The sequence below is a fragment of the Hemitrygon akajei genome, chromosome 10 (assembly GCF_048418815.1).
Source record: "Hemitrygon akajei chromosome 10, sHemAka1.3, whole genome shotgun sequence".
NCBI lineage: Eukaryota > Metazoa > Chordata > Chondrichthyes > Myliobatiformes > Dasyatidae > Hemitrygon > Hemitrygon akajei.
Window position 1 is genome coordinate 92,131,022 of NC_133133.1, and position 24,127 is coordinate 92,155,148.

Below are 24,127 nucleotides of genomic sequence, written 5' to 3' on the forward strand. Positions count from 1 at the left end.
AAGCTTGGTTTAGTACAGCATATCAAAATAAAAATGGGAAGATTTTAAGATCCATCCGTACGCTCATTAAAAGTGAAAGCACAATACATATTAACTTACTGTGTTCATGTAATACTATCCGAACTTTAACAAAAATAAAACGTAAGTATCTTATGACCAAAAGAATACAAGAACTTGTATGAATCATCTCAATACAAAACATTAATTCCTTCAGCATTCTGACTGTAGTGCATTGCTTTTCTCACTTCCTGTCAGAACATTCCTTTAAAAACAGACAATGACTTTAAAGACAAAAGAGGCAAACATAAGTTGTTTTGGAAAGGATGCAATTTATACATTATGATGACCTGATGAATTCAATTAAACTTTTATTGAAGAAAAAAACTTTTGAGCATCATAGTTCATGTTGACTGAGCTGCAGCAGCTCTCCTATTGTTACCACAAAGTGGGTTAAATAACTTCATCAAACAAGGTGTACAGGCGTAGCAGGTTAGTGGCCTGTACAGCAAACGAAGAGTAGGCTGGAGCTGACCAGAGTTAAATTAAACTGGGCTGCTCTTCAAATTCAGCAGGTGAAATGATGGTAGCACAAATACTGCACACTGGAATCCAAACAGTCAGAGTTCTGTTCAACTGAAGATACCAAAAAGATGAGTTTTGCTTAGCAACTTCAAATAGGTTGGGCAACTGATTAATCAAAGTCAGTATTTTAATGGGAAACAGCAACATGAGGGGGTTTCTTCCCACATCTATATGTACTGTATTAAATTAGTTCTTACGTTTTGAACCCCATGGTAATGAATATGCATGTAGAGGTTAATTATTTGACTATTTTAAATGAATCAGAGTAAGACCCTCTGTAATGGAACTCTCTAAGGGAAAAAGAACACACTGTATAACAGTTATATCATTGAACATTTCAGACAGAGTTCAATCCTGGACATATATATTTTGTTATGTCTCTCCTGTAACTGGCAGACAACTGATGCTGACAGTACTGCACAAATAACTCGATCTACTGTTTCTGTAATTACACTCAGGTCACTGCCTACCATAGTTACTACTGAGCAAAATAGGCAGAAAATCTTTGATATTAATTATGATGCAGTGCAAATAAGTTCTTTGTAAAAGCTGACATTAGAGCAGTTGTGTCCTTTTTCTATGGTGCAGATAGAGGTGATTCTCGGGAAGGTGACCCAGTATTCTCATCTGGTGGAAAGACTGTAAGAGTGCATGCTCTGATTCCTCCCAATGACTCAGGGAGATCAAAGACCTTTTGCCATTCATCTTTCTCAGGATCGTACTTCTGAACTATCTCCACCATGCAGCGGTTGTTCCAGGAATACCCTCCAACCACGTAGATCTTGTTTTCAAAGACTGCCACACCTACATCACTTTGCCCTCGCAACATGGCTGCGATTGGGGTCCAGTGGTCCAAGGCAGGGGTGTAGAACTCACAGCTCAAGACATCATCGTAATCACTGGTTCCTCTGAAGTGATTCCCCCCAATGACATAAAGTCGATCTCCAACTGTGCACATGCAATGCAATCCCCGAACAGTGGTCATGGGAGCTTTCTGAGTCCATTTGTCTGTGTCAGGATCAAAGCACATGAGTTCTTTTTGAAAGGTGTCATGGGTAATCCCACCTGTGGACAAGAACATTTAGAAGCAATTAGAAGGTTTCTTTTGTAAAGTTCCCTCACCACTACCAAGAAAATAAGAGAGCAATTCCAAAAATTATCCTCAATTTTGAGAAGCAGCAATATATAAAATAAATACCAAATTATTCACAGGAGCATTGTCCAACAAAGAAATTGATGTAAAGCTTTCTTATATAAAAATTAGGCCAGATTACCAACAGATAGTCAGAACTTGATTTTAGGTAGTATAATAAAAAGAGGCAGAGAGATTTTGGAAAACAGAGATGGAGGAGACTGAGGAACAGAACCATGGAGGGATTTGAAAATTAGGGCAAGAATTCTAAGATCAACGCTTGGCCTAATAGGGAACTTGCTTAAATCAGCAAACTCAACGTTTGGATGTGAGTAGCAAGGTGGCAAACTTCAAGTTTATAGAAAGACACAAGAGTGAATCTGCAGATGCTGGAAATAAATAAAAACACAAAATGCTGGCAGAACTCAGCAGGTCAGACAGCATCTATGGGAGGAGGTAGTGACGTTTCGGGCCGAAACCCTTCATCAAGAGTGAAGTAACATGGGATGGTGGAGAGGGGATAAGAAGTGGGGGGAGGGATGAGGTAGAGAGCTGGGAAGTGATAGGCTGGAGGGAAATGGGCTAGGGGGAAGGTGGAGAATTATGGGAAATAAAAAAGAAAGAAAGGTAGGGCTGGGGGGAGATTATAGTGAGGGGGGAAAAAAAGAGAGAGAAAGAGAACCAGACTAAAATAATAGATAGGGATGGGGGTAAGGGGGGGGGGGGGGGCAGGGGTATCAACGGAGGTCTGTGAGTTGGATGCTCATGCCAGTCTGCAGCGGGTCTCCCCAATGTATAAATGGCCACATCGGGAGCACCGGATACAGTAATCATCCCAGTATATCGTCCACTATCAACTCTGCCCTCCATTGTGACTCCTGTATTTCACGCACCTCTGCCCTCACCCCATCCCCCCCACCAGCCCACCAGGGATAGAGTCCCCCTGGTCCCCACCTATCACCCTATCAGCCTATAGATCCAACGTATAATCCTCCGTAACTTCCGCCACCTCCTACGTGATCCCACCACCAGCCACATCTTCCCCTCCCCTCCACTCTCAGCTTTCCACAGGGATCGCTCCCTACGCGACTCCCTTGTCCGTTCATCCCCCCCCCCCCCATCCCTCCCCACCGACCTCCCTCCGGGCACTCATCCCTGCAAACAGAAGAAGTGCTACACCTGCCCCCACACTTCTTCCCTCACCACCATCCCAGGCCCCAGACAGTCCTTTCAGGTGAGGCACCACTTCACCTGTGAGTCAACTGGGGTGATATACTGTATCCGGTGCTCCCGATGTGGCCATCTATACATTGGGGAGACCCGCCGCAGACTGGGAGACCATTTCGCTGAACACCGGCGCTCAGTCCTCCAGCAGTGGCGGGATCTCCCTGTGGCCACACACTTCAATTCCACAGACCACTCCCACTCCGACATGTCTGTCCATGGCCTCCTCTACCGTCAAGATGAGGCCACACGCAGGTCGATGGAGCAATACCTTATCTCCCGCCTAGGTAGCCTCCTGCCTGCCGGCATGAACATCCAATTCACTGACCTCCGTTGATACTCCTGCCCCCCCTTAGCCCCATCCCTATCTATTATTTTAGTCTGGTTCTCTTTCTCTCTCTTTTCCCCCCTCACTATAATCTCCCCCCAACCCGACCTTTCTTTCTCTTTTATTTCCCATAATTCTCCACCTTCCCCCTAGCCCATTTCCCTCCAGCCTATCACTTCCCAGCTCTCTACTTCATCCCTCCCCTCACTTCTTATCCCCTCTCTACCATCCCATGTTACTTCACTCCTGATGAAGGGTTTCGGCCCGAAATGTCGTCACTACCTCCTCCCATAGATGCTGTCTGGCCTGCTGAGTTCTGCCAGCATTTTGTGTTTTTAAGTTTAGAAAGAGTAGGTCACAGGAAACCAATCACAAATGCATTGGAACGTCAAAATGATAACAAGACTTTGAAGGGGGACTTCAACTAAGGATAGGAGATGGTATTAGAAAATGTTAGAGTGTAAAAGGGCAGCTTTAATGATTTGTAGCATTACAATATCCTAAACTCAATACAAGCTCAAATAAGATCCAGGCGACAAAATTGAAAGTGTGAATGAATCAATACGTTTTCTCAATGAAAAGACAATAAATATTAAAACACAGCCAAAATGAATGGGCTATGTTATTTAGCATTTGGCCCACCATTCAAAAAGATCATTGTATTTTCATTATCTGCATGCCTTTATTCCATAATTCTGAACATCACTGCTTACCAAACGTCAATCAAGATTAACAACAAGTGTTCAATTAACCTACGCTAAACAACTGTCTAAGGGAAAGAACTCTTGACCACCACCACTACTGTCTGTGCCCTCCTTACTGAGGATCCCCTGATCAAGGGATATTCTGTCTTTGCATTCACCAAATGAAATCCTTTAATAATTTTAAGACAAAAAACCCACAATTTAGCCCTTTTTATAATTCCTGGTAACCTGCATTTTTATTATTTATTGAGATATAAAGTGGAATAAGCTCTTCTAGCCCTAGTCACCCAACAACCCTCGACTTAGCCCCAGCCTGATCACGGGACAATCTACAATGACCTATTAACCTACTAACCAGTACGTCTATGGACTGTGGGAGGAAACCGGAGTGCCCGGAGAAAACGCATGCATTCCATGGGGAATGACATGGGAATTGAACTCTGAACTCCAATGACCTGAGCTGCAAAAGTGTTGTGCTAACCACTATGCTGCCATGGCACCCATCAAGTATCTGCAGTGTCAGGATATTTAATGAACATTCAATTAATATCTTGACACTGCAGGATCCTTGAATGTAGATGTGTTGCATTTATTTTTTCCTTTAGGGCAGAGATTAATTCAATCTAAGATTAAAGCCATGAGGTTGGCTATATTTATGATCTCTATGGAATATAACAGCAAATAAGAGATGTAGTTCATGAAGGACAGGAGTAGAGATGGTGACATTTTCAGGAAGAACAAAGCAGTGAAAAGAAGAACGTGACAGTATTTGTAAAGCGTGTGAACTCTGGGATAATTTAGGGTTTCACTGTGAATTAAGGTTCATCAAAATACAAAGATGAAAGAGGTGACGATTTACTGATGATTCACAGGCAATGCCAGAACAATAATCTCCGATGAATTTAGCTAATCAGAGATCAGAGCCAAATGTTATGTGGATTTTCTAGTGTAGTCTGTTTTGTCATATGCTTTTGTGATATCATTCTGGAGGAAAGTTGTCTCATTTTTTAACTGCATTGCATTTGTGGTTTCTAAATGACAATAAACTGAATCTGAATCAGCCTGAATACAGGTAACAAACACAATCGAAGTAGAAAAATAAAGAAATAGGAATAAAGATTGGCATTAATTTAATGTCTTTTAGGTTCTCCCAAGGTGCTCTATATTCAATGAAGTACTCTTGAAATCCAGTAACTATCAATATTTAGAAATCATGCAGATTTCCTTGTGTTAACCAATTTGGTTTACAAGGTTCTATAAACAGCAGTGAAATAGATGAGAAGTCTATTTGCTCTCAAGGTACTGTGGCTGGGTTCGACTTTCCAAGCAAAAATGTTAATTTCCCCTCTTAGTTTGTTATTTTCTTCGCAATAGTTTCTTTATTTCATTGTTAGCCATTTTTATTTGGATCATCCACTCAGTCATTTTTTTCTGTGATGATATTGGATTTGCTGACTGTGAAGTTCTAAACTCAAATACCTAAGCCCTATCAGATATAGATAGCTGTGAGTACACTCACTAAAGGGGGGGGGGGGGGGAGTTATACTGTAAACTACCTATTCTTCAGAAACTAGTTCATTTCCTTGTTGATCTTCCATGACGAGAATAGTTGCCAAAGCCTACTATTTGAGTGGTGAAACCCCCTCTCCTTACCAAGGAGAAGATACTTCCAGCTAACAAAGTAGTTTAAACACAGTTCATTTATTTTTAGTGATACACGCTTTTTCAGCCAGACAAAGCTCTTAAAAACATATTTAAAATTCACTGAGGGTATTCGATCATAAAAATAACATTTCTAGATTACAAACAAATTAAAACAGAATTTCCAAAATACAGGTACAATTCCTATAGGCTAAAGACATAACAACGATAAATGAAATGCAGATAAATGAAATGCAGATGATGTCCGTGTCGCAGAAATCAAAGCTTGAGGAGTGGATTCTCGTCACTGTCTTTCTATCATACTTCTTGATGTTCTTTAAGCATTCCTAATAAGCCTGAACTGGTCCTTACATACATATGGGTTTCTTGCAACTTGGGTGATTTCACATGTACATATTCCTCAGATACAATTTTTACACATACGACCTAAAAGCTTCTTGGAAACACAGTTCCTAGGTACCTACAATGAATACAATGAAGCCAACTTCCCTGAATACATAAACCTTCCAATTTATTTGTGGACTGTCATTTGCTATGCTAAGTGATATTATCCATCTGGTCTGCAAGCTTCCTGGAATTAAATAACTTAGCCAGCATTGTCTGTTTGAAACAAGCCAAATTAAATAACCTGTTGTCTTATTGTCACCTCTTGAGAAGTCAGTCCAGGTGCTATGAACCAATATCCTGCTTTCTATAAACAATGTGTCTGTTAGCACAGCTGCTCTTCCAACTTCAAACTGATTACTGCTTGCTATTTACATTAAAAACTAAAGACTGCTCCCTTTTATGACAAGAAGCTAAGCAAAGAATTTTAGTTCAAAGTTTATCTTGTATTTTCCTTTGTAGAGGACAATAACTAGGAGACACAAGCAGGAATATTAATGAGGGGGAAAATCATTCAAGGAATGGTTAAAGGTCTGGATCTTACTGTGCAATGAAGAATTGAGGTAGAAATGTTGAACATATTTAAAAAGAACCAGGAGGATCACTTAACATGTCATAACATTCAAGGCTATTGACTGCTTTGATTCTTCTTTCTGACCACCTTCCTCCCCCATTTCCAATCCTGTTGGCCCTGATTAACACCAAATGCCAGTTATTCCTGATCATTCCAATGCCATTTGCTGAGCTGTCTCCAATTGTTTCTCCATTCTTCCTCCAATAACACTGTCAGTATGACTCCTACTCTTTCAATCTTAATTACCAGTCTTTTGCCCACCTCTGATCCTGTCACCAAGCACTGGTATTTTCACCACAACCATACCTAACATTACCATATAAAACTTTAAATGTAATATTACAATAAATTATATTAATCAGAATAATCAGAACTTTTTACAGAAACTTAGTTATTGTTCGTATAAATTTATTATAATACATAGCAATTCATAATCATTATTATACCTCCCCCTACACCTGCAATGCCCCCACTACTGTTGGCATTTTGTCCTTATGCTCTGATCCTTCAGTAAGTACATGCATCTCCTTTACCTAGACCATTTGACCTCACAAGAAAGCACCAGATTTCCACCAATGCTCCCATCATCTGGTCACACCAGTATCTCCCCTGCATGCCCGATCTCTGCACAAGTGCAAGTGTCTCTACCTCATCCCTATAATCCCACACCAAGTATGGATCTCTTCCCCATCCCTCTGTTCCTCCCATCAAGTGTTCATCAATGTCTCCATCCCTCTAATCCTACCCAATTCAAGTTTATTGTCTTTTGACTTCACATATACAACCAAACAAAACAATGGTCCTCCAGCCACAATGCACCCACAAAACACTTAACTTGCACAGCACATCACCAAAGTATTCCCATAACTAAGTTAATAAAATATAATTAAAAATGCATGCAGCACAGGTAAACAGTGCAGTATACAATAAACAGCATGCTGTCCTAATGATGAGATCTCAATGGTGGCAGGGTATTCATGAGTCTCACAGCCTGAGGGAAGAAGCTGTTACTCAGTCTGGCAGCCCTAGTCCTGATGCTTCTGTACCTCTTTCCAGATGGCGGTGGATCAAAGAGATTGTGGGATAGGTGGTGGAGATTCTGAACAATACTTTTGGTCCTTCGTCTGCAACGCTCCTGGTAAATGTCACAAATAGGAGGGAGGGAGACTCCAATGATCCTCTCAGTAATTTTTACTATCCTCTGTAGGATCTTGCGACCTGATGACTTGCAGCTTCTGTCCCACACAATGATGCAGCCAGACAGGACACTTTCAATGGTGTTCCCGAAGAAAATTGTTAGAATAGGGGTGGGGAGTCTTGCATGCTTCAATCTCCTCAGAAAATGTAGATGCTAATATGACTTCTTGACTATTGAGAAGTGTTGTAGGTTCAGGTTAGATTGTTGGTTATGTGCACACCAAGGAACTTTGTGCTTTTCTCTCTCCCCGCAGCAAAGCTGTTGATTTTCTTCGGCAGTTTAACGGGGGCATGACTGCGCAAGCGCGTGTTTAAGTCGGACCGTGAGGCAGCAGGAGTATTTAAAGAGAACAGTAGACGGAGCGGGCGACGGAGTAGAGGGGGACAGAGTAGGAAGGCTTTGTCTTGAGAGGCTTCGGCAAGCAGAGGCTGAGGACGAGCTTCACTCCAAGTGAGGTAAGGCCGGGTAAGTTCCTTTAAAAGGAGAAAGTTTCAAAAGTTGAGGCAAGTATCGGGTAGGTCATGGCAGCTGAGATTGGCTCTGTGGTTTGTTCATCCTGCAGCTTGTGGGAAATCAGGGATACTTCCAGTGTCCCTGACGACAATGTGTGCAGGAAGTGTGTCCAGCTGCAGCTTCTGGCAGACCGCATTGAGCGTCTGGAGCTGCAATTGGATTCATACTGGAGCATCCGCGATGCTGAGAAAGTCGTGAATAGCACGTTCAGTGAGTTGGCCACACAGGCAGAAAGGGAAGGGGTGGCCACTAGACAGCGTAGAAGTAGGCAGGTAGTGAAGGAGTCCCCTGAGGTCATCTCCCTCCTAAACAGAAAAACTGTTTTGGATACTGTTGGGGGAGATGTCTCATCAGGGGAAGGCAGCAACAGCCGAGTTCATGGCACCATGGGTGGCTCTGTGGCACAGGAGGGAAGGAAAAGGAGTGGGAGAGCTATAGTGATAGGGGATTCAATTGTAAGGGGAATAGATAGGCGTTTCTGCGGCCGCAAACGAGACTCCAGGATGGTATGTTGCCTCCCTGGTGCAAAAGTCAAGGATGTCTCTGAGCGGCTGCAGGACATTCTGGAATGGAAGGGTGAACAGCTAGTGGTCGTGGTGTACATGGGTACCAACGATAATGGCAGTTCTAATGTTAAAGCAATGCAGTAGGTTCCTGAATTCAACTTTATGTATTCCATGGTTCTGATTAGCAGTCATTGCGTTTCTTTTCACTTACACTTCACCCTAAATAGATATGCACATGTACATAACAAAAAAATGCACTGAATAGAAAGTAATGCATTCAGCTGAAGAGTGTAGTATTGAATTTTCCTCAAAAGTACTCTGTGCTAACTTGACGTAAATTTTTTCAATTTACTTTCTATATGATTTAAAGTAGTCTGCAGCCATTTTTATGAGTGTGCTACTGAAGTTGATGACGTTACTCAAAGCAATATCACGAATTGCACATAATAGAACTTCAGATGTTCAAAGCTATATACACTTACATTTTCACTTACACTTCACGATATAGGTAAAAAAAACGGGATGAGGTCCTACAAGGTGAATTTAGGGAGTTAGGAGATAAACTAAAAAGTAGGACCACAAAGGTAATAATCTCTGGATTACTACCAGTGCCACGTGCTAGTCAGAGTAGAAATAGGAGGATATTTCAGATGAATACGTGGCTTGAAAAATGGTGCAAGGGGGAGGGATTCAAATTTCTGGGGCATTGGAACCACTTCTGGGGGAGGTGGGACTGGTATAAACAGAACGATCTGCACCTGGGCTGGAATGGAACCAATGTCCTAGGGGGAGCGTTTGCTACTGCTGTTCAGGAGGATTTAAACTAATGTGGCAGGGGGATGGGAACAAGTGCAGAGAGACAGAGAGGTGTAAAATGAGGGTAGAAGCAAAAAGTAGTAAGGTGAAAAGTAAAAATGGCAGGCAGGCAAATCCAGGGCAAAAAGCAAAAAGGGCCACTTTTCAACATAATTGTATAAGGGCTAAGAGTGTTGTAAAAACAAGCCTGAAGGCTTTGTGTGTCAATGCGAGGAGCATTCATAACAAGGTGGATGAATTGAATGTGCAGATAGTTATTAATGAATATGATGTAGTTGGGATCACAGAGACATGGCTCCAGGGTGACCAAGGATGGAAGCTCAACATCCAGGGATATTCAATATTCAGGAGGGATAGACAGGAAAGAAAAGGAGGTGGGGTAGCATTGCTGGTTAGAGAGGAGATTAACACAATAGAAAGGAAGGACATTAGCTTGGAGGATGTGGAATCGATATGGGTAGAGCTGCATAACACTAAGGGGCAGAAAACGCTGGTGGGAGTTGTGTACAGGCCACCTAACAGTAGTAGTGAGGTTGGGGATGGCATTAAACTGGAAATTAGAAATGCGTGCAATAAAGGAACAGTAGTTATAATGGGTGACTTTAATCTACATATAGATTGGGTGAACCAAATTGGTAAGGGTGCTGAGGAAGAGGATTTCTTAGAATGTATGCAGGATGGTTTTCTGAACCAACATGTAGAGGAACCAAATAGAGAGCAGGACATTCTAGATTGGGTATTGAGCAATGAGGAAGGGTTAGTTAGCAATCTTGTCGTGCGAGGCCCCTTGGGTAAGAGTGACCATAATATGGTGGAATTCTTCATTAAGATGGAGAGTGACATAGTTAATTCAGAAACAAAGGTTCTGAACTTAAAGAAGGGTAACTTTGAAGGTATGAGACGTGAATTAGCTAGGATAGACTGGCAAATGATACTTCAAGGGTTGACGGTGGATATGCAATGGCAAGCATTTAAAGATCACATGGATGAACTACAACAATTGTTCATCCCAGTTTGGCAAAAGAATAAACCAGGGAAGGTAGTGCACCCGTGGCTGACAAGGGAAATTAGGGATAGTATCAAGTCCAAAGAAGAAACATATAAATTAGCAAAAAAAAGCGGCACACCTGAGGACTGGGAGAAATTCAGAGACCAGCAGAGGAGGACAAAGGGCTTAATTAGGAAAGGGAAAAAAGATTATGAGAGAAAGCTGGCAGGGAACATAAAAACTGACTGTAAAAGCTTTTATAGATATGTGTAAAGAAAAAGATTGGTCAAGCCAAATGTAGGTCCGTTACAGTCAGAAACAGGTGAATTGATCATAGGGAACAAGGACATGGCAGACCAATTGAATAACTACTTTGGTTCTGTCTTCACTAAGGAGGACATAAATAATCTTCCGGAAATAGTAAGGGACCGAGGGTCTAGTGAGATGGAGGAACTGAGGGAAATACATGTTAGTAGGGAAGTGGTGTTAGGTAAATTGAAGGGATTAAAGGCAGATAAATCCCCAGGGCCAGATGGTCTGCATCCCAGAGTGCTTAAGGAAGTAGCCCAAGAAATAGTGGATGCATTAGTGATAATTTTTCAAAACTCCTTAGATTCTGGATTAGTTCCTGAGGATTGGAGGGTGGCTAATGTAACCCCACTTTTTAAAAAAGGAGGGAGAGAAAAAACGGGGAATTATAGACCGGTTAGTCTGACATTGGTGGTGGGGAAAATGCTAGAGTCGGTTATCAAAGATGTGATAACAGCACATTTGGAAAGAGGTGAAATCATCAAAGTCAGCATGGATTTGTGAAAGGAAAATCACGTCTGATGAATCTTATAGAATTTTTTGAAGATGTTACTAGTAGAGTGGATAGGGAAGAGCCAGTGGATGTGGTATATTTAGATTTTCAAAAGGCTTTTGACAAGGTCCCACACAGGAGATTAGTGTGCAAACTTAAACCACACGGTATTGGGTGTATGGTATTGATGTGGATAGAGAATTGGTTGGCAGACAGGAAACAAAGAGTGGGAGTAAACGGGACCTTTTCAGAATGGCAGGCAGTGACTAGTGGGGTACTGCAAGGATCAGTGCTGGGATCCCAGTTGTTTACAATATATATTAATGATTTAGACAAGGGAATTAAATGCAGCATCTCCAAGTTTGCGGATGACACGAAGCTGGGCGGCGGTGTTAGCTGTGAGGAGGATGCTAAGAGGATGCAGGGTGACTTGAATAGGTTAGGTGAGTGGGCTAATTCATAGCAGATGCAATTTAATGTGGATAAATGTGAGGTTATCCACTTTGGTTGCAAGAACAGGAAAACAGATTATTATCTGAACGGTGGCTGATTAGGAAAAGGGGAGGTGCAACGAGATCTGGGTACATTGTACACCAGTCATTGAAGGTGGGCATGCAGGTACAGCAGGCAGTGAAAAAGGCAAATGGTATGTTGGCATTCATAGCAAAAGGATTTGGGTACAGGAGCAGGGAGGTTCTACTGCAGTTGTACAAGGCCTTGGTGAGACCGCACCTAGAGTATTGTGTGAAGTTTTGGTCCCCTAATCTGAGGAAAGACATTCTTGCCATAGAGGGAGTACAAAGAAGGTTCACCAGATTGATTCCTGGGATGGCAGGACTTTCATATGAAGAAAGACTGGATCGACTAGCCTTATACTCACTGGAATTTAGAAGATTGAGGGGGGGATCTTATTGAAACGTATAAAATTCTAAAGGGATTGGACAGACTAGATGCAGGAAGATTGTTTCCGATGTTGGGAAGTCCAGAACGAGGGGTCACAGTTTAAGGATAAAGGGGAAGCCTTTTAGGACCAAGATGAGGAAAAACTTCTTCACACAGAGAATGTGCCACAGTAAACAGTTGAGGCCGGTTCATTGGCTATATTTAAGAGGAAGTTAGATATGGCCCTTGTGGCTAAAGGGATCGGGGGTATGGAGAGAAAGCAGGTACAGGGTTCTGAGTTGGATGATCAGCCATGATCATACTGAATGGCGGTGCAGGCTCGAAGGGCCAAATGGCCTACTCCTGTACCTATTTTCTATGTTTCTATCTGCAATGGAGAGTGGTTGACCTGTGCCTTCCTGAAGTCAACAATCACCTCTTTTGTCTTGTCCACATTGAGGTTTAGGGTGTTGTTCTCACACCATTCAACAAGCCTCTCTACTCCTCTCTGTATGCCAAGTTATCATTGTTGCTGATGAGAAACTGTTGTATCATCAGTGAACTTGATGATGGGATTTGAGCTGAATCTGGCAGTGCAGTCGTGAGTCAGCAGCGGACTGAGCACATAGCTTTGGGGGGTACCAGTGCTCAGCTCCACGGAGATGAGATGCTGCTGCCAACTCGGAGTGACTGAGGTCGTTCTGTTAAGAAGTCCAAGATCCAGTTAAAGAGGGGTGTTGAGTTCCAATGAGGACAATTTACTCAGCAACCTCTGTGAGATGATCATGTTAAACCAGTCTCTTCTCCACCACTCTGATCTCCCGCCTAGTACTGATCCTCGAAGCCCCACCCAACTGATCCCTTCATTCACCTGATTCCACAAAGTACTGTTGTCTGGAAATTGCTATATGTCGGCTACAAAATTAGGTAACATTTTCTTCATTACACCTAGCAAACAGTAATCAAAGCAAATGATAAAAAGGAGAAGTGAAAAAAGTGATTAATCAGGAGAATATGCATAAAGATTAAGTGATTGAGCTTGTGACTGTGCATTGTATCCAAGTTAAATATTGTTTTGCTTAAATAAGGATTGCAAACTCTAGTATGTCAGGTGTGGTTTCAGCAAACACAGTTAGCTGGGCTGGACTTCCTGGTCCTGCACTGCAGCCTCCTTGAAATGACAGATCAGCATTCTATTTATCTTAATTGTTTGCTATATTCTTACCATAAATATTTTGCTTTTATAAGAACACGCAGATGTCTCTGAACTCCAGCATGTAATAACCTAACGTCATTATTTTTTAAAAATACTTACCAAAATGATTAACCTCGCATTTCCCCTCAGTACACTGATTTCGAATGTTTCAGCCACTGATGAAGCCATTGCATCATTCTGGGAACTTTACAACCCCTCACAACTGAATATTTTCCACTTATCTTTGTGTCATCAAACTGTTTACACTTACCTCTTCATCCCAGTTATTAATATAGACTGCAAACAACTGAGGCTGCTGTACACATTCCCCAAGTCAGCTGACTAGAAAACAGTTAATAACCTGATTATCATTAGCTTTGATTTGTTGCTAACCAATCCTCTCCTCAGATATAACAATATTGCATAATTTTAATCCCACGTACCATTACCTAATACAATTATTAACATGTAGTGTATCAAATATATTCCTGCCCTTTCACTATTCTGCAGATCGTATCCTCACATTTCTTAAACTTGACCTTCCTTCCTTATTCATGGACTGCTGCAAATTTCTAACAATTGATGAAATCAGGAAATCCTTCAAAATACAGAGCTCAGTAGAAATTTGCACCATTTTCTTTCAAAAGATGGTAGAGACTGGGGAATAATCACTAGCTTTTAAATAGATTAATAAAGTTCTGAGTTGTCAAAAATCTAAGTGGTATGTTGTTCTTACTGATTCATTGCCTTAAGGCCATTGTTTAGTTGAATGAAGAGAGTATATTGGTTACCCATTTCTGTAAAAAGCAATAATGTGTTTAAAAAAAAATATCAAGGTATTGAAAAGACAAACAGGTCCACACAGTTGTCTGGGAAAACTCCAAGATGGATGCAAAACCGTCAAAAGAGTTACCAATGAAAATCCTGAAGTTGATTTCATATCTGCTCAAAAGGGCCAAACCACGGATGGTATAAGTGGGAGCCAATCAGAAATTTTGATAACCATATACTGTGGAAACACATTTGAAATCCAAAGGCTGGACATCAGTCCAATCTAAACCCATGTTAGAGAGAAGAAAGCTGAATGTTCTATTCACATCCTTAATCCCAGAAATTATAGGAATTATCAACGTGCTTGGCTTCTCACATGGAAGAAGCAGACATTGGCCTGAAATTAGACCAATAAAGTTCCATCAAATAGGATCAAAGTCAACCCCGCCAAACTTTAACAAATAAAACAAGCAATCTCAAGGTTGCATAACTTATACATTCTTTGATAATAAATGTACTTAAATCTTGAATAAACTAATCAGATTGCAAAGGTGCTAACACTACTTAAAGCAATTTCAGATCAATTCAAATAATGAATAACTAACGTTTAGTGTGCTACCTCTCTTACAGAAAAAGGAAACTGGCAAATGCGGCGGCTGCAGTGTCTTAAAATGAACAGATCAGTTTTCAGGAATGACAAACGTAATAATATTATTTGATTAGGAACTTAAGGTTTGAATTGTTAATGTAAAAGGGGAAATGCTTTAAAACAGAACACACTTGTGAATTGAGTGGCCATATTCACACTATATTCACTCAAGATGCTTCTGCCAACACAGACTAACTGTGGTCTTTCTGTCAAGAAGTCTAGGATCCAGTTACAGAGAGAGCTGTTGAGACTCAGCAAGGGCAGTATACTGATCAGCTTTAGAGGAATAAAGTCGAGCTAAAGTCCACAAACAGCATCCTGGTACATGAAACACCATTTTCTAGGTGGGACAGGTTAGAGTGGAGTGCAGAGGCTATGGCATCATCAGTGGACCAATTTGACTGTGCTATAGGCGGTAGTCATTGAGCCAGATTACTGTCGGCCTCTTGGGTGATGGATGATGGTGGTTGCCTTGAAGCATGTGGGGACAGTTGACTGTTCCAGAGAGATGCTGAAGATGTCTGTTAGAACCTCAGTTAACAAGGCTGCAGAGTCCCTCAGCACCCAATTGGTATGTTATCAGGCCCTGTAGGTTTACGTGGTTTGATCCTGGCTAGGATCATCCTCACATCAGCTATGGCCTGCTCCTCAGGGGGGTGGGCCCTTCCTCACCAGCACATTGCTCCATGCATCAAATTGAGCATAAAAGACATTCAGACTATCAAAAAGTTGCAGATCTTACTGACAAATAAGTCTGAAATGAAAGCTGACTCAGGTACGTTGGATAGAAAGCATGAAGATGACAAATTTTACAGTATATTCATGAACTCAGCATGACTACTGACTTCAATATTACACCACACAGGAATGTGAAAACCTGTGATAAAATGTCAGGACAGCAATAAAAGACTTTTTTTATTGTCAACAAAAATCTAAGTCCTTTGTACTGATTAATGGGGATCTAATCAAACAAATACACTACTATTTGACAAAGCTTGAGTTTTGGTCTGTTAGAGCACATCTTCAATCCTCTTACCATTGCCAAGGTAGTTATATGATATTCATGATTTACTCCAATAACTTGGAGCACAGTGACAATTGTCTTTTCTATTCTGGGATCTTGCTGCATTCACTGAGCTGTTGGCTGTATTTATACAAACTCAAATGAATGAGGTCCATTGGTGAGAGCTCTCAAAACTAGGCATGTGGTACAAATATGCAAACTTGTGACACAGCAGAGTGAAATTATATTGGATGTCTACATTCTATATTGATTTATGGAGGTCAAGAAACATTGAAGGTTCATTAATTATGTTTGCTAAAAATCTCCCAAATAGTAATTGGAGCTATTAACTACCTGAAATATACATGTAGCTGCCATAAACAGTTCCAGCATGTCCATAATGAGGTTCATTCATTTTGGCCACATAATTCCATTCATTGGTTCTTGGATTGTAGCATTCCACAGTGGCTGTTGTAAAGAAATGAGAAACAGTTATGAAATGTTACAAAAATGCTCATCATTGTAAAGTTTTATTGAAAATTGCTGTGCCATTATCAATATTGATTATGGAGGCATTTTAGTTTCCAATAATTTATAATTATAGAGAAATACCTAATTATTAATATCAATACTGACAATACACATAGCAATTTTTTTCATAAATACATATTTCATTCACTGCAGATCCTTTTCATATCCCATGTGGTATATAGCTCCCCAGGCTATTTACACCTATGGTTGGTTATTTCACTTTGTTTGCATCCACCTATTTTTTTTAAAAACACAATTTCAAACACTTAGCATTTTCTTCTGAAATTATGGTAGTAAGGTAGAAGATTAAAAAAAGACAATAATTGGTACTCTACTCTAGCAGTGAAAAGTCTGTCTTAGAAATGTTCCTTTAATGCTTGAAGGACTCTCCATCTTCAGCACGACACTCTTTGTTGAAAGTTAATTACAAAAGCTGTAAGTCACATTTTCTTATGACATAGAAGGCAGCTATTTGGCCCATCAAGGGTATGGCAGCCCTCAGAACAATCACATCAATCCAATTCCACAACTCGGTTCCTTATAACCTAGTTTCTTTCACTTGCCCACCAATTTTATTCTGGTTGTCGGTTGGGACAATTTAAAATAACCAGTTAATCTACCAACTAGCACATAGCTTGGAAACTGCTCTATCTGGTGAGATCAATAGGATTACAGAGAGAACGTGCAAATTCCACACAGACAAGTCTGGAGGTCAGGAGTGAGCAATGAGTGTAGGTCCAGCCTGCTCAACCTTTCTTCATTCTACAATCCTTTCATTTCAGGAATCAAGCTTGCACAGCCAATATGCATATATATTTTTTCTTCAGATGGAGATCAAAACTTTATATACTGCTCCAGATGAGGTCTTCCCAGCACCCTGTCAAATTGCATCATAACTTCCCTGTGTGTATAATTCATACCTCTCCTACCACACCCTCCAATAAATATCGATACTCCATTACTTTCTAATCACCTGCTTTAACTGCATATTGACTATTTTGTGTTTCATATACCAGGATTTCTTTAAGTCTTTCTGTGCATCAACTTTATTGGTCTCATTGTTTAAATGTTTTTCAAATTCTTTCTTCCTAAGTGGAAATCATAAATTTTCATCTGACAACTTGCCCACTAACTTTATTTATTTATATTCTTTAACAGGCTCCCTGTGCCTTTCTCACAAGTTGCCAATCCAGTTGCTTTTGCACCATCAGCAAATTCTTCTAGGTTTGCATTCAGTCTCCTTATACAAGACGTTAATGTAAATTGTAAATAAAGGAGGCCTCACTCTGATTACTGTTGTACCACATTAGTTAATGATTGCCAATTAGAAAATTACTCAATTATACTGAGTATGTTTTCTGTTAATTAGTCATTTCCTTATCCATCTCACCATATAATACCCAAGCCCATACAATTCTATCTTCCACATTGACTTCTCATGTGCCCTATTATTGATTGATTTCTGGAATCTAAATACACATACTCATTGGCTCCCCTTTAACTGCCATCTTTCTTGTTATGTCCTCAGTTTACCCTAACAAATTCTGTCATGAATGATTTCTCTGCTACAAAACAATCATGCTCTATTTGATCGGATTTTCCAGATAACCTATATTGCATTTTTAGTAATGGATTCCAGTATTTTCCAAATGACAGTTGTCTGTTTTAAGTGTCCTACAGTTTTGTGCCTTGCCTTCCACATTTGTAGAATGGTGTTACATTAGCAGTTCTTGAGAGACATTTTACCAGAGTACAATCAATGCATCCTTTTATTTCTGCAATATTTCTTTTAAAATCCTGGATGCAGGCGGGTGGATTCAAAAGAGTGGTCAGCCTTTTGTCCCATGAGTTTGCCTAAGTCTCCATCATGAGCCAAAAAAGAACCATTTTAATTTCCTACCTTCCCATAGGCCCCTGATAACCTATCAAACGTTTTGTGTCTTCTATAGAAGATGAATCCCACAATATAGAATTTCTGCCGTTTCACATCAATTCCCCCATCTTTCCTCCAAGGTATAAAAGTTCACTTTAGTTGTTATCTTCCTTTTTACATTCTAGCAAAAGCTCTTACTGTTTATTTTTTAATTTCTTCCTACTTTCCTTTCTAGCTTCCTTGCATATTTTGTCTTTTTTCTTTTTAAAATGTATTTAGTTATCTGTTCCTTGTTCTGAAAAGATTTCCCCAATGCCCTGGTTATCTATATTGAATGTCTTTCAATTTCATACTATGTGAAGTCTCTGCCTGTAATGTCAGTGTTATTTATGGCATCTGTCTACCTTCTTTCCATTCTAACAATATTGAAATCTCTTCAAATACTCAAAAATAAATTGAAAAATAGTGAGAATAAAAAAAACTTGAAGTAATTTATAAGCTTTCACATTTGTCTATGTGAAGTGCTATCTAATGAGTTTATTTTTAATAACTACTTTGACAAATGCTCTGTAATATATGTCTCCTTTGATAAGACACAGTGTATTTATAAAATTCATTTTAAGGAAGGGATGATATTTAACATGATCTGTTTTTGGAGACATAAGAGGCTGCAGATACTGGAACCTGAAAAAAACAAACTGCTTTGAGGAACTCAGTGAGTCAGGCAGCATTTGGACTGAAAAAAAGAGGGGAGATAGCCAGAATAAAGAGGTGAAGGGAAGGAGAGGAACAAGAACTGGCAAGCAATAACTGGACCCAGTTAAGGAGGGATGATTGGCAAGTGGAGGAGGGAAGGGTGGAAATATGACAATTATGGGAACAGATGAAGGCAATAAAGCCTCTGGATGATGGAATCTGACAGGAGAAGGAATTAGAGCATGGAACCAAATAAGGCAAGTGGAGGGATGAGGAGGCGATCTAATGCAAGGAGTGTGCTGGCGATGGACTGGTGCTGTAGGTGGAAGAGCGGAAAATATGGTGATGGGGGCCGCTATGCAGTCAGATTTGGGAAGACCAGTAGGAGAGATATGGGGTAGAGAGAGAGAGCAGGTTACTATGATCTATTTTCCCATTTGTGAATTTATAAAACTGATAAATTACACAAGAAACAGGATTTGATAGACAAATGAATATGAACAAAATGTAGGAATATTGATGATAAGGTAACTTAGTATAAACTGGCATCAAGATCGGCACATCATGGGCCAAATGTCCTGTCTAGTACTATACTGTCTATGTTCCATGTACACTGTAACCCTATCCTATCTAAACTTCTTCAATGATTAAATGGTTTCAGTTCAAACTAAATGAACTTCTGTAAGAGACTTAAAATGTCTGACACTCTGAGGGACTCTATAGCTACATACATAATTCAAGTAGTTAATGGTAGGACAGTACTGATTAGAAATATTCTTTTTATGCTCAGAACAGGGCAAATTTCTCTACAAAGCAAAAAATGAAAATAGCTGATGCTGAAAACTAGAAATGAAAACACAAAATGTTGGAAATACTCATCACCTTAGGCAGCACTTGCAGGGAGGGTACCTGAGTTAATGTTTAAAGTCAATATAGACTGGAAATCAAGCATAATTTTAAACTTCAGAGAATAGTAATACAAATTCAGTTTAATAACACTGACATATGTCATGAAAAAGGGGGAGAGAACAATTGTGATTTGGTGGACAGCAGGATCTCTTAAGGACAATGCCAGATGAATTCCTTGTTAATCAGTATGAGATAGATCTGGCAGCTATGGTTAAGAGTTTCAATAACTATAAGGAAAGTAAAATGTTGGCTAGGGAGAGAATAAGTCCCCCTTAGAGCTCAACATGACTGTCTTATGTCTTGAGCCACAGGAGATGGGTGGGATCTTTAATATTTCTCCTCAGTATTTACTGAAGAAAAAAATCATGACTGCACCAAGAGATAAGAGAAACTAGTCGAGATGTTTTGGAAGAAATTCATATTACCAAGGAGGAGGTATTTGTAAATGATGGTGTATAAATGTCCAGACTTTTGCATCCTTGGACTTCATTGGAGGCTAGAGATGGAATTCCTCCAAGAAGACCACAACCATGTTGTAGGGTTAGGAGGCTTGCTTGCCTCAATAACCCAGAGAGCTATGTTGGCTGGTGTCAGGGCTTTATGCTTTAGCTTCTGGTAGGGTCACCTATGCTAAACAAGTCAATGGATAGAGGCCAGACTGAGTGGTCCACCAGTCCCCCAGGTTTGGGGGCTTTAGCCCAGGGCTAACAACCCTGACTGGTAAAAACAAAACTGTTATGGAAACAGCGATAAAGAATCCTTCTACAGCGTGATGGTATTCCTGAGTCTCCACCTGGAACTTGCATGACTGACAGTAGTGACAATCAAACTACTAACATCTAAGTTATTGGTGAGGCTGCACTTGGAATATTGTACAATTTTGGTCATCCTGTTGTAGGAAAGATGTGATTAAACTGGAAAAGGTGCTAAAGTGACTTACTAGGATGTTGCCAGGACTAGAAGGTCTGAGTTATAGGGAAATGCTTATTATGAGAAGCATAGATAAGGTGGAATTAAAAGGGACCAGAGGGTCAACTTTTTCACATAGAGGATGGTAAGCATATATTGAATGAGCTGCCAGAAAAAGTGAATGAGGCAGTAACAATAGTATTATAAAGAAGCATTTGGATAGGTATGTGAAGGGGCAGCAGTCGAAGAGCTATAGGCCAAATACTGGAAACTGTAACCAGCTGGGTGAGCACCATGGTTAGTATGGATTCACTGGGGGTAAAGGGTCTGCATCTGTGTTGTATTGCTCTGACTTTATAAACATCTCAAAAGAACATTTTGCTAAGGGGAAAGGTCAAGGGAATGGGACCAGTTTAATTGTTCTTACATATAGACTCAAATCACTGAATTACCTCCTTCTGTTGTATAATCTCTTGGCTATTCTGTAATACCCATTCCTATTTTGCATGCTATTGCTCTTTTGCTGTGTGTTGGTTTCAGGATCTCTGTCAACTTAGAGTGAACTTTCTGTAAGCACACTAAGGTGAACCTACCTTTTTGGACATTGGTCCCAGCTTGTTTAAGGTATAACCTATCCATCTGAATAGGTATCTCCTGCAAGAATTGGTCCCAATGCACTGATCTGATCTCCCCTCATCAGCACCATCTTTAAACACATTTTAATACATTTGATCTTCCTATTTCTATTCTTGCTGGCACACAGCACTAGACATAATCATCTTAGAAATGCTATCCTTAAACCTCTTCACTTTCTCCCGAAAGTAGGATTGCAGGAGTTGGATTGTTGGACTGTAATTGGTACCTATGTATGCTCCTTCCCTTCCACAGAATATTCTCCTTAACAATTTCCTTTCCTTTAACATCATGCACATTCTGTAGATGAGCTCAAAAATCCTACTGCAATATATTTTAAGATTTAGTAACAGTAAAATGTGAAAATATTTGGGGCTGAATATTTTTTCAAGGCACAGTAGCCACTATATTTCTAAATGGTATTTTCCCTGTGCAGTCATTTACTCTGTCTGGATATCAGATCTAGGGCTTATCAACTCCAAAAGCTTCCACGGCCACAGTTTTGAGTGGGAATTCCTGGAATCTGATCCACAGAAAAGCTTGGTTTCTCAGTGGCAGGTAATGACTCTAGCTGCCACTCAAGCTCACAAATCCTGATCAAGTGTAGGTACACCCTGTGTACATGGTTCCTTAGGATTCATAAAGCATCCTGAAATTCCCATGGTATACAAACTGTAGGCATCTATACAAAAAAACCATGCAATTCTGCTTCCTTCCTTTTTCAGATGTTATTCATACATAGCTGGTTAAATTACACTTAAATATTCTTATTGTAGGATTCAGAGTTTAAGCTTGTGAATTCTCTATTATTTGCATCTTTTAAAAAATATCCAAAATAGATTCTCAACCTTACTTCATCAAATTTCTTTGTTCACCAATGCTCTACATTTGGCAGAAATTTGCAATGTTCCATGCACTCTGTGCATTAGGAGAAATCATGCACATCAATACCATAAGCATCCCAAGATTTTAATAAGCTTACCAGTAATTTTAGGTAATGGGTTCAATGCTGACTGTCTACATTATGTCCTAATTTCAAATGTGCCATTTCTGCAATCTTTTTTTCAATTACTTTAATTATGTACAACCACCATAAGAAACAGATTCCTCTGATTCCTTCAATTTAGGCCACTTAGTGATACTAGAGATCAGGCACCAATTTTTGCATCCCAAAATAAAGATTCACTGATTTGCAACATGAACTACGCTCTAAAAATCACCAAAGACCACACCTCTCAATCCTCCAGTGATCAGAGAACAGGGTCCCACATGCTTCAAAAAGTTAGGGCCTTTGGGATCTAAGGCAAGTTGGCACACTGGATGCAAAATTGGCTTGGGTGTGGAGACAGTGGGTGATAGGACAGAGCTGTTTTTATTACTGGACACCAGTGACTAGTGGTTTACCATAAGGATCAATGCTGGGATCCTTAATGTTTGCAATGTACGTGAGTAACCTGGATTTGTATGTGGGTGTTTGTGGATGACACAAAGATTGGCAAGAGTTTTTGAAGTGTGGAAGGTGGTCTAAAGTTGCAGAGAGATATTGATATGCTAGTGAAATGGGCTATAAAGTGACAGATGGGGTTTAATTCAGACAAATGTGAAGTGGTGTGTCTTGGGAGCACCAATAGAATAGAGCATATTTCATGAATGGTGGGGTTTTAGGAAATATTGAGGAACACAAGGACCTAGGATTCATATCTGTGGATCCCTGAAGGTGTTAACACAGGTGGATATTAAAGTATATGGGATAAGGGCCTTCATTAGTTATGACATTGAATACAGAAGTTATACTCCAACTTTGTAAAACACAGGTGAAACCTCAGCTGGAGTAATTCAGAGAACAGAGGGGTAAAAATCATTTACAGGCAGAAGGGGTTAGGTGTCATTAATTAGTTAGGTTCTTCATCATGGGATGAAGAACCTGCTCTTGTGTTAAAGTGTTCTATGTTCAATGAACCACACCAATTGTGAAGACTGCAATGAATGAAGACTACAATGAACGACAGTACAAAGCTTCTATTTGTCCATCAGAAAAAAGGTAAAGGTAACAAGTGGAGGGAACCTTGGTTTTCAAGAGATATTGAGGCCCTGGTTAAGAGAAAAAAGGAGATGCATAACAGGTACAGACAAGTTAGAACTAATGAGGTGCTTACAAAGTACAAAAAATCACTTAAGAAAGAAATCAGAAGCTAAAAGAAAGCATGAAGTTGCTCTATGGGACAAGGTGAAGGAGAATCCTAAGGAATTCTAAAGGTATGTTAACAGCAAAAGGATTGCTAGGGACAAAATGGGGCCCAGTGGATGAGCAGAATGGTAATCCATGTGTGGAGCCAAATCAGATTGGAGGATCTTAAATGCATCCTTTGCATCTTTATTTACTCGGGAGACAGATACAGAGTCTATAGAAGTGGCATCAACTTCATGGACCCTGTACAGATTACAGATGAGGAGGTATTTGCTAACCTGAGACAAATCAGGGCCTAACAAGGTGTCCCTTGGACCCTACGGGAAGCAGGTGCAGAAATTGCTGGGGCCCTAGCAGAGATATTTAAAACATCTTTAACAACAGAAGAGGTAACAGAGGATTGGAGGATAGCCAGTGTTGTTCCACTGTTTAAAAAAGGCTCTAAACAGAAATCAAGAAATTATAGGCCGGTGAG

General features: G+C 40.2%; 1 protein-coding gene across 9 annotated transcripts in view; it reads right to left on the reverse strand.

The window, feature by feature from the left end:
- Positions 1-343: 343 nt before the first annotated feature.
- The window catches only part of klhl13 (kelch-like family member 13), a 204,677-nt gene continuing 180,893 nt past the window's right edge, over positions 344-24,127 (reverse strand). For all 9 annotated transcript variants that reach the window (XM_073058636.1, XM_073058640.1, XM_073058643.1 and 6 more), the window contains 2 exons: positions 16,268-16,381; positions 344-1,647 (listed from right to left, as the gene is read on the reverse strand). In XM_073058636.1, coding sequence (XP_072914737.1) covers positions 1,160-1,647; positions 16,268-16,381 — 602 coding nt within the window. In that variant the 3' untranslated portion in view covers positions 344-1,159. The remainder of the gene's footprint in view (positions 1,648-16,267; positions 16,382-24,127) is intronic.